Genomic DNA, 15715 nt, shown 5'->3' with positions numbered 1-15715 from the left:
ACAAGGAAAAAATCAGGATATAAAAATCAGTAGCATTTCTAGGCATTAATAACAAACTTTCCAAGAAAGAAATCAGAAAAGAAATCCCATTCACAATAGCCCCAAATGAACAAACAAAACATGCAGAAATAAATCTAAGGATGCAAAATACATCTACAATGAAAATTATAAAACACTAAAGAAAAAACCGAAAAAAGTAAGCAGACCTTCCATATTCATAGCTTGGGAGAATCAATGTTGTTAAGTAGCCATACTAACCAACATGATCTACAGGTTCAATGCATCCTCATCAAAATACCAATGACATTTTTTTTACAGAACTGGGGGGAAAAATCCTAAAATTCATATGGAAATACAAAAGATCCTGAATAACCAAAGCAATCCTGAGCAAAAACAGCAATTTTGAAGAGATCATAATACCTGATTTCAAAGAGGCATTGTTTAAAAAAAAAAAAACTGCATGGTACTGACATAAAAATAGACATATAGACCAACGCAACACAACAGAAGACTTGGAAATAAATCCATGCATCTTCAGCCAAAACGTACATTGGAGAAAGGACAGATTCCTCAACAAATGGTGCTGGTAAAACTGGTGTTATGGTTTGGATATGTTAAGTCCCCCAACACTCATGTGTTAGGGGCTTGGTCCCCAGTGCAGCAATGGTCAGGTCCATGGCTTCTACGAAGTGATTGGCTCGTGAGAGCTCTAATTTTATCAATGGATTCATCCATTGGTGAGTTCATAATTCAATGGGTTTATTAGGATTGAGTAAAAACTAGATAAAGCAGGTTGGTGGAGGCATGACTATGAAGGGTATATTTTGTTCCTGGCCCCTTCCTTGTTGTTTTTTTCCCTTTCTCTCTGCTTCCTAGCTGCCATAAGTTGAGCACCTTTGCTTCACCATGCCTTTCCTCCATGACGTTTTGCCTCACTTCAGTCCCACAGCAATGGAACCAGGCAACCATGGACTAAAATCTCTGAAACAGTGAACCAAAATACGCCTTTCCTTCTTTAGTTGACTTTAGCAGATATTTTGTCACAGTGACAAAAAATTAACTAACACAACTGGCTGGATATCCACATGCATAAGATTGAAACTAGACCCCTATTTCTTTTCTCCCCCTGCTTTTCTGAGACAAGGTTTCACTATTTCAAGATATTGGCACAAACAACAATTCCCTCAATAGAATTCTAATAGCTCAGAAAACAAAACCAAGAACTGACAAATGGGATTACCTCAAATGAAAGTTTCTGCATAGCTATGGAAATAATGAACAGAATGAAGACAACCTATGGAGTGGAATAAAATATTTTCCAGGCATTCATCTGACTGAATATTCAGAATTTATAAAGAACTAAAAAAAAAAAAATGCCATGCATGGTGGCGCACACCTGTAATCCCAGCCTTCAGAAGGCAGGAAGATCACTGTGACTTTGAGGCCAATCTGGGCTACATAGTGAGTTCAAGGCCAGTTTGGACTGCATAGTAAGACCCCGTCTCAAAAAACCAAAAATAACAACAAAAACAACAAAATTAACATCTCACTCTAGTTTTAAATAGCTATTGTCAAAAAATTAAACAAACACTAACAAAACAAAAAAATGCTGATGAGGATGTGTAGAGAAAAGATCACTCACCCTTTGTTGGTGGGAAAACAGTATGGGGAGCCCTCAAAAAACTAAAAATAGAACTGCTGCATGTTCTAGTATCTGAAGGAAGTGAAGTCAGCATACAAAAATGACACCTGCACACCTATGTTTACTTTGGCACTATCCACAATAGCCAAGATATGGAACCAGCCAGGTGCCTGTCAACAGAAGAATGGATAAAGAAAATATAGCATATATACACAATGGAAAAGTGTTCAGCCATAAGAGTAACAAAATCCTAACATCTTCAAGAAAATGGATGGAACTGGAGGACATCATGTTGAGTAAAGTAAATCAGACACAGAAAGACAAGTATCATGTTTTCTCTCATATGCAGAAAACAAGAAAGACTTAAATGTAAAAGAGAGACTGTTAGGGCCTGGGAAGGGAACCAGGGGAGTGAGGAGAGAAGGGAGGGCAAAAGAGAGTAGAAGGGAAGTAGACATGATCAATGCATGATATATGCAGGCATGGATATTTCACAGCTAAGTCTATTAATTGGAACAATTATGTTAATAAAAATATGAAGGAAGAAATTAACAGCAAATGGATGGAGAAAGGTATGCCACACTAAAACTAATCAAAAGAAAGTAGGACAGCTATGGATGTAGTTCAAGGATATAGTGCTTGCCTGGCATGCACAAGGCACTGGGTTCAATCCCCAGCACTGAGAAAGAAAAGAAAGAAGTTATACTAATTTCAGATACAGCAGACTTTAAATGAGGGAAGATGAAGAATTAAACTGGGCATTTTACAGTATAATGATACAAGTATCAATTATCCAAGAAGATGTAACAATCCTAAAATATGTGTGCCTAACAACAGGACATTAAACTACATGAAGCAAAAACTTATAGACCCACAAGGACTAGAGGAATCTACTACTATAGATGGGAATTTCAACACCTTCTATCAGAAACAGATACAGCAGGAAGAAAAATCAAAAAGGACATCAATCAAATGGATCTGTCATTTATAGAATAATTCATTCGTCTTGGGGCCTGAAAATCCATTTGCCTAGGTGCTCCAATCATGACAGTGCAGTGGTTTGAGTTCTCTTTCTCTCACATTGCATCGATTCCACCCACAAATGCTGAAGGCCCTGCCTTTGAAGTAGCAGAGGTGCCACAGTGGCCCAGTTAAAACTCAAGTGTATCATGACCCTGCCTTGCTCATGCCCCATAGCGAGCCATCTCACCTGGAGTACAAGTCCTGGAAATGGCATACCTATGTGTCCTCCCGTTCTTAGCTCCCCGCCTTTCCTCCTATCCCTAATTTCCCCTTCATGCAGTCTGCCCCCACCGCCGCCGCCACCACCACCGCCGCCACCGCCGCCGCCACCGCCACCGCCACCGCCACCGCCACCGCCACCGCCACCGCCACCGCCACCATCACCACCACCACCCTATTTCTTGCTGCCTGTCAAACACATCAGGTGCAGTCCTGTCTCCTGCCTTTGCACCGGCTATCTCTACTTCCTGGCACAACCTTTCCCAGATGCCTGCCCGTATGGCTTCTGCCCTTGTCTTCTTGAGGTCTTCTCTAATCAACCCGTTTAAAACCTCAGGTGTCCTTTTACACATCCTCTTCCTTCTTCCTTACTTTATATTTTTCTCCGTTCCACGTGACGTATTTTTTTCCTTATTGCCTCTCCTCTACTGAAAGGAAAGTTCCACCAGGGCAGACCATTTCTTGGCTCTGTTCAACGCTGCATCCCAAGGGTTATAACAGTGTGTGGTACGTTCCAGGAGCTGATCAATAAATATTTGAGTGGAGAAATTTCTTGCTTTGAACCAAATGTCTTCTAGTGGTACAACACGATAAGTTCACATCCCTGGAAGAAGCTGTGATTTCGGATACATCAAACCCGTAAGGGAAGGATATCTCCGTATGCCACAGAAATACATTCACAAGTGAAACGGTCGGCCACGTTTCCCTAGGACTATACGGTGCGCTCCGGGCAGGAGTCTGGAACCAAAGGTGTACTTCGAACTCTTGGGCTCCAATGGGCAGGAGGCAGCCCAGCCGGTGGAACAACGCGCTCAGGCGCTTTGAGCTCAGGTGAGGCCTAACCCGGATACCCCGCCCGCCTGCCTCCAAGCTTCTCCCTTTGGCGGATAGCGAAGGACCCGCTCCCCACTGGTTTAAAAGAGAAGAGGCGGGGATGGCCCGGAGGGGAGTGACTACTAGGGGAGGCCAGTGTGGTGCACCTCTGAGAGGAGGACTATCAACTTGGCTGATCCTAAAGGGTGCGCCAGGCACACGCCTAAACAGCCGAGGGTCAAGAGTCAGTCAGCGCTTGGTCACACTCCCCCACCGCCCCCGGGCGTCCCCACCGCCCCCAGGCGTCCCCATCGCGGCTGTGCCTTGCGGAGGTCAAAGCAGCTGACGCAGACTCAGTCGGCGCACCCCCGGCAGCCCCCGCGGCATGGGCTGTCCGAGGAGGCGGAGGGGGATGACGTCATCCGGCGGGGCGACGGGCATTGGGCGCCATTTTGAAAAGGGAAAAAAAAAAAATCCCTCTGCGGCGGCGGCGGCGGCGGCGGCGGCAGCCGGAGCTGAGCGCTCGGCGGGGCGCCTCCGGTCGGGAGCGCTCGGCTGGGCAGGCCCCGTCCCGCGCTGCTGCCATGGCAGGTGAGGGCAATGGGCTCGCGGGAGGGATGGCAGGGAGGATGGCGGGTCGGGCGCGGCCGGCCTGACTGCTCGTTGTGTTGCAGGAGCCGGAGGCGGTGGCTGCCCAGCGGGCAGTAACGACTTCCAGTGGTGCTTCTCGCAGGTGAAGGGCGCCGTCGACGAGGACGTGGCGGAAGGTGAGGCCACCCGGACGTCGGGTGCAAGGTCATGCGGAGCGGGCGCCGGGACGTGGCCACCTCCGCCCACGTTTCCCCTCGCGGCGCTGTGCGTCTTCGCGGGCAGGGACCCGGGGCGGCCTGTCTGGGCGGCGGGGGCGGCCTCGGGGCATCCGAGGAGTTTAGACCCGGTGCCTGTGGACGCCGGTCTCGGTGTGCCATGAAGGATGTTCTCGGGGCCCAGGCAGAGAGGTCTCCGGCTACTCACTCATGCAGAGTGGTGTGGGGTGCCCAGTGAAGGTGATCTTGGGGCTCGTGCAGGGTGGCCGAGGCTCTCGGTCTGGCCCTTTCCTGGTCACCTGCGAGACCCTGGCCAGCTGTCGGCCTCTGTGTTGCCTTCAACAGGAGGCGGGGACTGCTTGATTCCAGGGTCTCTGAGGCTCCAGAGTTCTTGCTTTTCACTATGAATGCTTTCTTCTCCACTGTTCGTTTTAAAGGTCCTCCATATTTTAGTCTTGAACTCTGAGATGCCTGTCCGTTGTCCGGTCTTTTCCCCTCAATCCCAGCTTTGAGTGGGCCAGGGTGCGAAGTTGTAAGGTGGTGGACAGAGAGCCAGGAGAGCCTTGAAGTTATGCGTAATGGAATGTGAAACTAAGCTAACTCTTAGAGACGTGGAGTTTGGTATTTCATAGAGAGATGATGACTTTTTGTTGTTCAAGCATCTTAGAGTTTGAATCTTTCACTTTGTCTTGAAAGTGATGCCTGCACTAAACACATCTTTCCTGCCCCAGATTGCTGAGTTTCTGATATCTGGACCTGGTTCTTTGACCGCGGCCCCTTATGACCTTTTGCTGCCTCCTCCTTCACCCTGTCCCTCTCCCAGGATGTGTCTGGCCTGGCATATGACCCTTGAGGATATTTGAGGTCTGTGCCCCCATTGGTCAAACCGTACCCATTTTATTAAGCACAGTAAACTATGGTTTGAGATTGAAACTAGGTGATTTTTAATATAACCTAAATTATTTATCGATTGTTTCTTCTATACTGATTTAAACTATATTATTCTTTTGTTTCACTTTGTGTGTGCCAAATGGGTGACAGTTCAGCCACATGCAAGTGTGATTTCTATGAGAATAAAAACAAAGCTTGTTTGTGTAAGCATAGGCACGTGGGAATACTTAATATCAGTCTTAATTTCTAGTTTCTTTACCTTTGTTTTGGAGTTTTTGTTGATATACTGAGTGAATTAAAATTTAAATCTAACGTGTATTTTAAGTGTGATTTCTGAAAATCATTGTTTCCCTTTAAAAAAAAAACTTGCAAATAATTTATTGCCCGAATCTAATCTGCTTTGATTGGAACTTTTTGCAGGTTTAAGCCTTTAAGTAAAATTTTGAATACATCTGTAAGTTTGGTGTTGCAGTTGTAATTTTTTTAATAACATTACTGTGTGTGTGTGATTGTATATATTCGGAGCTATTTTAATTGACCTGTGCCTTGGATGTAGTAACTTAGCTAGATTAACATATTTATACGTCACCATTTGTCAAGTAGTTATGATAGTGTTCATTTGAATTGTGTCAGCATCATACAGCCACTAGTAAAGAAGGAAGCTATAACTAAAGACTGTTAAAAGAACAAGAATCGGGCCGGGGATTTAGCTCAGTGGTTCTGCCACCTGCAGCTCAAGGTCCTGAGTTCAATCCCCAGTACCAGAAAAAACACCCAGTAAGAATCAAAAAGCTAGCAAGCCCTTGTAATTCCAGCTACTCAGGAGGGTGAGGAAGAAGGATTGCAAGCACTGGGCCAGCCTTGATAGTTTAGTTAGACCCTGTTTCAAAATAACTTTTCAAAGGGGCTAGAAATACAGTGCAGTGACAGAGCACTTGCTAGCTATGTGCCCTACCCGCTAAAAAAAGCTATTCTGCCCAAACTCAACCTTGGAGGAAAAGGGTTGGTGAAAGTTACTTAGGAGATAGGTACTGATGCTTAGACTGTAGAACTTAATGTATTATAAGATTATCTGCTTAAACTTACAGGTTGTGAATCTTTTTGTTCTTTAAGGTTTTATTCTGGTCTACCTCTGGCTACCTCTGCAGAGTTCCACGTAACGGTGTACAGTACTTTGGTCTGTTTTCCTGCTTTCCCTGTGATAGCAGTCAAAAATTCCTTAGAGATTGAGACTGGGACTCTCCTGACTTACGTGGGGGTAATGGTCCAGTGAGCAGGGATGGTACCAGAGCAGAAGTAGGCAGGCCTTTTTGAAAGTCATGAAGTAAAATGAAACAATACTTTGCTTTTTTTTTTTTTTAAAGTAAGTTCATGGGGTGGGAGTTCAGTCATAATTCCTGATACAAATATTGAACAATATACAGTGTAATTTTTTTTTCCTTTAAGATTTGAGATTGGCTGTGGATCAGGTTACCTGCAGTGCTAAGAGTCATTTTTCCATTGTTCCATCAGTTATTTACATGCAAATAGGAGTGAACTGGACTCACAAGGAAATTAGTAATTACCCTGCTGGTGGCCAGATGCAAAGGCAGCCAGCAGTGGTAGCTTGTTTTTCCTGCCTTTGTGGAAGGTGAGCTAAGTGAGCCAGAATCAAAATAGTAAAGCCAGGGTGGCTTCTACAGGGAAGTGAGAAGAAAAGCTCTTTGCTATCTTGTGTCTCCAAATACTTGGTCTTGAATGGCGACTGCTTTGGGGGGGTTGTTGAGTGTCGGTGCAGATTTTGCATGTGTGCTGTTTGTCACCTTCACCCAGTCCCTACTACCTCTGCTTCAACATGAAGGCTACACATGATTATCACATGATGTTACCATCTTAGCTTGCCTGTCTCTGGTAGAGTATAAACACCTTAAGCTTGAAGGCTGGTTGTTACCTCCCCACGCTGGCACCTTATAGAGGACCAAGCCTGGTGGTAATGATACTTAACAGTTGTTGAATGCTTATTGTGTGCCAGAGAGGTTTTTTAAGGGTTCTACCTGTGTCCTAAGTTGATTGATTTAATCTTCACATAACCAGAGAGGTAGAAATCATTGTCCCACTTTCAGATTCTGAAACAAAGGCACAGAGAGCAGTTACTTAGTCATCCAGCCACTATGTGGCAGGGCCAGGGTTTGAAGACATGCTGACTGGCTCTAGAGCCTGCTTGTCCTATACTGCTCCATTGACCATTTGCAGCCAGTACTCATGGAACCCATTATGGCATCTTGTTGTCCTTCTAAATGCTCAGTAGAGAGCATACAACCAGAAGTACTACTAAAATGCCTATGAAAATGAGATAACTTTTAAAAGATGAACTTATCAAAATAATACAAGATTAGTAACAAAGGCTCCAAATGGTGTCATTTTTCTAACAATTCTCAGACTGAAGAGTAGATATCACAGAGACAAGGAGTAACTGAGATCTTGCATGTTAAACACTTACTGTTTTTGGACATGATTGCAGTAGGCTTACTTGTAAGAAACAGTGGGTCTTGCTACTTTCATACATTTATTGCTGTTGGGGAGAGTGTCGTGTTGAGCCTGGTTGAGCTTGGTATAGCTTGATAACATCTGGTTGCTTTCATGTCACAATTTGTAGTTTTGAGTGCCTTGACTTTTTGTTAGATGATTTTGTTTTCGTAATTTTCTTCATTCATGAGTCAATCCATTGCTTTCAGTTAGACTTTAACCTTTTTCTGAAGAAATAATACCACACAAAACTAAAGGTTTGTCTGCTCACCTGAAGGGTGATTCTAGGAATGGACATAATGCTGGGTAATCAGGTAGTATGCGCCTTCCTAAGATGTTACAAAGATGTTTCAATGAAACATTTTAAGTTGGGGAAGGTAACAGAAATTAGAAAAATTTGGGCATCAGTCAGGAAGTTACTGTGTTTCACTGAATATAAGATAAATCTAATTATAAAGATAAAATATGGGAAAAGATACTTAGAGTCAGTGAAATATGGTGTATTGGTGAATGCAGCACTTTTTAGTCATTATTTTATAATATTGTGTGGGCATTCAGTATTTATCATTGGTCTTTGTGGAACACAGTGTTTGCTTGAGTTATTCCTAGTCCTAGTCTGATTGTGAAATTTTTAAATTTCCACTTAATATCTACATTGTGGGGTTGAAAAGGATTTCAGGAAAGCAACATGGGAAGGCTTTCCAGCAAGCAAGCAATAGATCTAGTAGCATCTTTGCAGTTTAACTCGAGAGCTTCGTAAGGGAAATCAGATGTGTGCCTTTTGTGAGATCAGTGCATTCACTGTAGTAAGCAATGTTTAACATATTTTTAACGTGTTTGAAGTCAGGTTGGTGAACAAGAAGTTCATAGAAGGTCGTAATAAGTTGGAAAGATTGATGGTATATTAAGTCATACCCTTGATGTTTTCGTTCCTGATTCTGAAAATCTGTTGTCTCATAGGAGGTTAGGGTTCAGTGTGTGTGTGCCAGTTTCCAGTTCTGAAGGTCTCTGCTGAGCCTTAACTTGCTTACCTAGAAATCCAAAAGATTTTTGAGATCATACAATGTGTGGTTTTGTAACGTGTAAAGTACCATTCCAATTGTTAATTTATTTCAAAGTGTTTGGATTTAGTTTTTAGTATATTTAAACACAAAAATAGCAGTTTCTAGGTTTTTCCTGACCCTCTTCATTCTCTGCTCTTATCCCATATGCCATCTGCTTGGTCTAGTCTCTTGATTTTTCCATTATTCTGTGACTCTTATCCCTTTACCTTGATCCTGTTTCTTTCTCAAGTTAGTTTTTTTCTTCCTTCCTAGTTTCTGTCCCCCTCCCCCATCCTTCTAATTCCATCTCAAATTCCACATTGTTTATGGGTCTCTGCTTCAGCCACTCTTCACATTGGGTATTCTGTCTTGGACTCTGGACTTTCCGTTCACTTTGCACTAGTTGCTTGGCAGTTGGTTATGTCCTGCTTCATAGATTAAGCTTGTCTCTTCAGCTTGATGTCAGTCAGGGTGGAAAGTTGTGGTGGGTGGGAAAACATTGTGCAAAGGGATTTGGGTACAAACCCATTTCTGCCCTCTTAACTAGCCTTGTGTCGACTTGGCAAGGTACTTACCTTTTATTTCCCTATCTGGAGAACAGGGGTGCTATTACCTGTGACCATTATAGAGTAGTTGGTAGTCCAGGAAATGTATGGAAAGCACTGGCAGGAAAAATGGGGACTGGTAACTGTTTGAATGCTGTTCAGATTGACTCTGGCATAAAAGAGCTGATACTGTGCTGCTTCAGGAAGCTAAGCCAAGAAAAAGGAAGGGTGTTGCTGGGCTGAAGAAGTAACAGCAATACACTGAAGGGCTGCCAGTGCTGGGTGTTGAAAGTGGAGAAACGGAGTTTAGATAGAGACACGGTATTGTACCACAGCTGGAACCAGAGCATATTGAGGGAAAATGATAGAAGTGCCCAGTACACCAACCTGGATAGGGTTGGAAGGAAGGAGGTCAGGGTATAAGAAGAGTGAGGAAGGGAAGGAAGAAGAATGTTGAAGGTGGAGAGAGCTTGGAAAAATGCAGTGGATTCTGGGAAATGAGAGTGCTTGGGCCTTGTCCTCTCCCAGACAGGGAAGAGCCCTGATGGGACAGAAGGCTGGCCTGGCTAAAGGTGATGTGTGAAGGCTTTGAATACCATTCTGAAGTGTTGCATTGTACTTTGAGTGATTGTGAACCTGGAAGATCCTAAGCAGAGGAGTGATGTCAGCACTGTGGTTTTAGGAAGCTCACTCTGACCTTTGGAGAATGGATGGTGATAGAGTAAGAAAGGAGACAGGGACTCATAACTTCCCAGTTTCTGTAATAATAAAAGCTGGAAACTGACCTTGCTCTATGTCAGGGGTCAGCAAACTTTTGTAAAAGGCCAAATAGTAAAATTTTAGACTTTGCAGGCCAGACTACCCCTGTTGGAACTGCTGAACTCAACTGTGCCTTCACAGCAGGAAAGCAGCTGCAGACCTGGCAGAATGGGTGGGCCTGGCTGCAAGCCATCATGCCTGTTTTCGGAAGCAGGCAGCTGACCAGATTTTGCATTCAGGTTATAGTTTGCTGACCCTTGCTCTAAATTATTGGTTCTCAGAGCTTCTTGGTTTCAGGATAGTTTCATACTGTTAATAATTATTGAAAATGAAGAGAGCTTTTGTCTGTGTCAGTTATATTTATATTTACTATTCTTGAAATTTGAATAGCATAAAATATTTATTATTTCCTTTTAAAATAATAAATCTATGTTAAAATTATTAATGAAAGACCACTTTTCTAAAAGATTTAGCAAAAAGAGTGCCATTGTTTTAAAATTTTGCAAACCCTTAAAATAAATAGTTTACCAGAAGACAGCTGGATTCTCAGATCTGCTTCCATATTCAATCTATTGCAATTGCTTTGTTGAAATATATAAAGAAAATTTGGCCTCATACATACATGTACTTAGAGAAGGGAAAGTGATTAACAGTTTTTCCAATAATTGTGGATACCTGTGGTTTATTCAAGTGTATTGTACTTTGGAATCTGAAACCCCGTGGTTACATTCGAATCCATAAAATCCATGTCATTTACTTTAAATGGTTCTTTGCTCATGTGCCTGCTTTGGTAACGTCATGCCTTGGTCATTTGGAAGTATGGGGACACTGAGTTATTTTGAGCTTCTAAATGTTAGCACATTGCATTACATTACAACAAAGTTACTTTTATTAATATCACTACTAATCTCATCAGAGATGTCTTAAAAGTAGGAAGCTGTCAAATTAGTAGTAGTAGATACAAGTTTCTCAAAATTCTAATTTGCTCTTGAAAGCCTGATTTTTATCATTGACAATCAGTACTATCAGTTATTTTCTGTGAAGAAGTCACTTTGTTCATTTTCAAGAAAATTTCTGCCACATACCCATCAGTGCCTAGATGCCCAAAGTTGTTCAGCTGTTCTTTGAAGTAAAAACAACTTTCTAGCTGGGCGTGATGGTGCATGCCTGTAATCCCAGCACTCGGGAGGCTGAGGTAGGATGGTCGAAGTTCAGTGCCAGCTTGGGCTACATAGTGAGTTCAAGACCAGCCTAAACTATGTAGGGAGACCCTGTCTCAAGAAAACAAACAACAGTGACTTTCTGTGAAAAAAATGACTTTCAGCTTGCAACACAAACAACTGTGCATATGCTTTTCCTGGAGACAGTTGTACTTGGGGATACCGCAGAAGTCCTTTATAAATACTGCCTATTTTACAACAAAGAATACTGAAAAGAATCATAATAAAGAATTGGGATTGAATCACCACCACCAGCCCCCAAGCAGGGATCAAACTCAAGACCTTGCGCTTGCCAGGCAGACATAGTGCCACTGAGCTGCATCCCCAGCCCGGATTGAATAAAATTATTTGTGAAGGACATTCCTAAGTAAAATTGTCTTTTTTTTCCCCCTCTCTGCAAATGACATGAAGACTGGCAACTTCAGTTTGGTGCTGCCACCATGATTTGTGCTGAGGCACCAGCAGTTTTACTTGCCATTGCTTTTACTCATCTGTGCAAATGACAACACAGTGAAAATGGCTGATCGTGTGTTTATTATGAAAATGGTTTTGACTTCTTGGTGGTCTAAGAAGTTCTGGGGATCCCCTAGGATGCCACAGACCTCACTTTAAGCTGTTAGTAGTACCAGTGACATGATCAACAGGACAGATTTCGAGATTGACCACACCTCTCTCATTGTTACTAGATTTTATTATTTTGCATGGTCTCGATATGAAGAATATTATTTATAGAAAATCAAATGATATACATGTATTGAGAATACAGAATCAAAACCACTTTTCATTCTTCTGCTGGAATGCCTGTCAGAGGTGCCCACGCTTAACAGTATGTGCTCTTCTAGGGCATCATTCTCTATGCATTTGTCTATTTATATTTTACATTTTACAATTTAGTTTGTGTATAAGCAGCAGGTTTTCTTAATTCCTTTGAATCATGGCATCAGTTCTAAGTATAATTTTGTAGCTTGCTTTTTCACTAATAGCTTGTGATTTGAAATGTGATGGTGAACTAGACTGTATGTTTATTAGCTCCTTGGAACCTGGACTTAGTCCCTTAAGCTGTAAGTGCTATGGTATTGTCATTTTACAAGTGAGAAAAGTAAATCCCAGGAAGACTAAGTGACTTGCTAAGGTCCCATTGCTGGTGGGTGCTCCAGTCAGGATTTCAGTTTAGGTATTCTGCATGTTTAGACATGTTTAGACATGTTCAACTAGAATTCCTTTGTAGGTAGCTGCTGTTCATCCTTTTTGATGGCTGCATGGTATTTCATGTGCAGGTGACCTCAGTCATCAAACTGGCCGTGTTTGCTATTGCTAATGATGCTATAGTAGAGCATGGTCTGTCCATCTGCCCATGTGCAGATGTCCAGCCAGGCATGGGCACATTGTGTCAGATGTGTGTGCCTCCATATGGCCCTCCAAATGAGGTTGCCAACTAACACCCTCCACTCTTGCTGAGAATAGCAGCCTTTTACTTGAGCTGCTTCAATGGCAAATCTGAGGCTGCAATTTGCATTTCCTTACCACTTTTATAATTGAGAGTCTTGGGCCAGGGATTTAGCTCAGTGGTTCTCCTACCTGCCTCGCAAGCACAAGGTCCAGAGTTCAATCCCCAATACCAAAAAAATAATAATGATAATGATAATTGAGAGTCTTAAAAATTGTTTCATTAACAGTTTTTATTCTATGACTTATTTTGGCATATTTTTGCCTGTTTTTCTACTAAACTTAAAAAATCAATTTGTAAAAGTTCTTTATACATCATAGATACTAACATGAGAATTTCTTTTTGAGGGGTTGAGATGGGGTCTCGCTGTGTACTAGTTCAGGCTGCCTTTGAACTCACTATGTAGTCCAGGCTGGCCTCAAACTCACAGTGATCCTCCTGCCTCAGCCTCCCAAACACTGGGATTACAGGCGTGCGCCATTACACCTGGCTGAGTATTTCTTATAGTATCCTGAATTTAATTTCTCTGCTCCCATCCCCTGCTTTCCTCACCAAAGTTCGGTTGAGTCTACTCTGTATGTGTCTGTTACTTGTGGACTTTGTTGTTTCTGTTGCTGCTTTAAAAATTTAAAAAGAGCTCCCTACTTGTATGCCAGTAAATAAATAAATAAGCTGGGATCCATGATGGGTCAGTAGTGGTATAGAAGAGAAAAGATGCACAAGACTAAAAGCAACTCATAAGTTCAGCTTAATAGGATCAGAAGCTCAGGACAGGGATATGAGGAAAACAGTCCTGGAGAATTCACACAGATCTTGAACTTACATTTCCACGTGAAACAGACTTGAGCTCATTTTATCTTGATCTCCAGAGATGATAAAATCCACAAGTGAAAGAGGAATGCAGTTGTATGAAAACACAGGCTATGTTTATCTTTTGCCATATCATGCATTTCATCTAACACAGTACTGGCACATAGGAGGTGTTCCAATAACTACTGATTCTTTGACAACTCAGTATACCTATCTCAGAAGTAGCAAATTCCCTTGTAATTAGGAACTTTTGGGTGACAAAAAACAGATGACAGCTCCACTTATTTAACAACACCTATAAGTTTATTTTTCCTTTAAAAGGGGGGAGGTAAGCAAAAGAGTTAATATAAATTGTTGAAGAAATGTTGTTAATGAGCAAAACCAGTCTAAAGCAATGTTAAGTTTCCATTTTTTCTTGACATTTATGGAAAGAGTGTCTCTACACTCATGTTTTGGAGGGCAGTTAGGCATTTGTCAAACATTAAGCAAGGGTTAAGACCTGGAGGTTCCACTCTAGGAATCCTGCTGGAATGTGCCAGCATTTCATAAACACGTTCTTAGAATGTACATTGCACCAGTAAAATGTGGAAAATCCTAAATGCCTTAAAGTAACAGAGCAATGACATGTTATAGTACACGTTTTGTAGATGGAAGTGGTTCTGTACCCATTGGAAAGTAGTTTGACACACTGGGTGACAGTCAGCACTTGCAGAACAGTGAGCCTATGTAAACCCTAAGTGCGTATACATGCACAGGTTGGGAAGGCAGCACCTAGGAGTTAACACTGGGGTGTCTGTGGAAGTGAGGAAATGAGGTTGGGACTGAAGAGAGTCTTTTGCTTTTGTTCTGTACATCTCTGTGTGGTCTCTGTTACACACCAGTGATGCTCCTCTTTTCTAGTAGTAAAGAGGAAGAAGAAGGTTAAGAGGAAGCAAAGACTGGCTTGGTAACAACTGATAAGAGGAAGATTTCTGCAGACCATGGTGGCACACTCCTGTAATCCCAGAAGTTGGAGGCTGAGTCAGGAGGATTGCCATGAGTTCCAGACCAGCCTAGACTACATAGTACTTGATCAGTCTGGACTACACAGCAAGACCCTGTCTCAAAAAACTTTAAAAAACAAGATTTCTTTTGCTCCTGCTGTGAACATATAGTGGTGACTCAGAACAGATCATTCCACTCTCTCTGGAATGGCTTTCTTAAACTGAGGCTACCGTTTTTTTCCCCTTTGGTTGTAATTATTCTGCTTTAGTTACCTAGAATGACAAAATAGCCATCCATAACAGTATATTCATTACACATGTTCTAGTACCATAACTAGATTTGGGGGGAAGAGGGGTTGAGACAGGGTCTCACTGTGTAGGCTGGTCTTGAATTCACTGTATGGCACAGGCTGGCCTTAAACTCACAGTGATCCTCCTGCCTCAGCCTTCTGAGTGCTGAAATTACAGGCATGTGCCACCATGCTGGGATCCATAACTAGATTTAAAATAAAGCCTCAGCTAAATACTATTACTGAAGTATAGGGATTAGTATGTTATGTGTATCAGTGCAGTTATAAACGTTCCTAACTTTAATCGAACAATGGTGGCTACTGATTAGCTTTGTTTCTGCTGGTTTTATTTTTACTTACTTATTTATTTATTTTTGGTGCCAGGGATCGAACTCAGGATCTTGCACTTGCGAGGCAGGCACAGTGCCACTGAGCTAAATCCTCAGCCCAATGTTTCTGCTGTTTTTAAAAACCTGTGTGCCGAAATTTCAGTTATTTGCCACCTCACATTTTGATAAACCCTATACTCTACTTTTCTTTAACAGTAAAGATGCACACATGTTATTAGTTGCTAGCATTACCACATAAATAATAACAAATGCCCATATTCTCAGTACCTAACCACCGTCCACATTTGGTCTTACTTGTTTAGATTTCTTTAGGAAGTAGAAACTACAGTTAAGTCCTCCATTTTTAATTCTCCATTTCCGTTGCATGTG

General features: G+C 42.3%; 1 protein-coding gene across 5 annotated transcripts in view; it reads left to right on the top strand.

Annotated features, from left to right (window-relative positions):
• The first annotated feature begins 4010 nt into the window (after positions 1 to 4010).
• Positions 4011 to 15715, top strand: part of Ppp2r2d (protein phosphatase 2 regulatory subunit Bdelta) — a 47803-nt gene continuing 36098 nt past the window's right edge. Inside the window, exons 1-3 of one of the 5 annotated variants that reach the window (XM_087185138.1) lie at positions 4148 to 4288; positions 4372 to 4464; positions 5235 to 5367. Coding sequence is in view for 3 of the 5 variants with exons in the window: in XM_004838717.4 (XP_004838774.1) it covers positions 4282 to 4288; positions 4372 to 4464 (100 nt within the window). In the remaining 2 variants the exon portion in view is untranslated. Of the gene's footprint in view, positions 4289 to 4371; positions 4465 to 4548; positions 4744 to 5234; positions 5368 to 15715 lie in introns of those variants that run through there. The other 4 variants (XM_004838717.4, XM_087185139.1, XM_021253254.2 and 1 more) reach the window with 4 other exon arrangements.

Source organism: Heterocephalus glaber, unplaced genomic scaffold, assembly GCF_053883595.1.
Source record: "Heterocephalus glaber isolate CG9 unplaced genomic scaffold, H.glaber_assembly_v1.0 deba00001497, whole genome shotgun sequence".
NCBI classification, from domain to species: Eukaryota; Metazoa; Chordata; class Mammalia; order Rodentia; family Bathyergidae; genus Heterocephalus; species Heterocephalus glaber.
The sequence above is the reverse complement of the archived record's forward strand: the minus strand, read 5'-3'. Positions and strand labels throughout refer to the sequence as shown.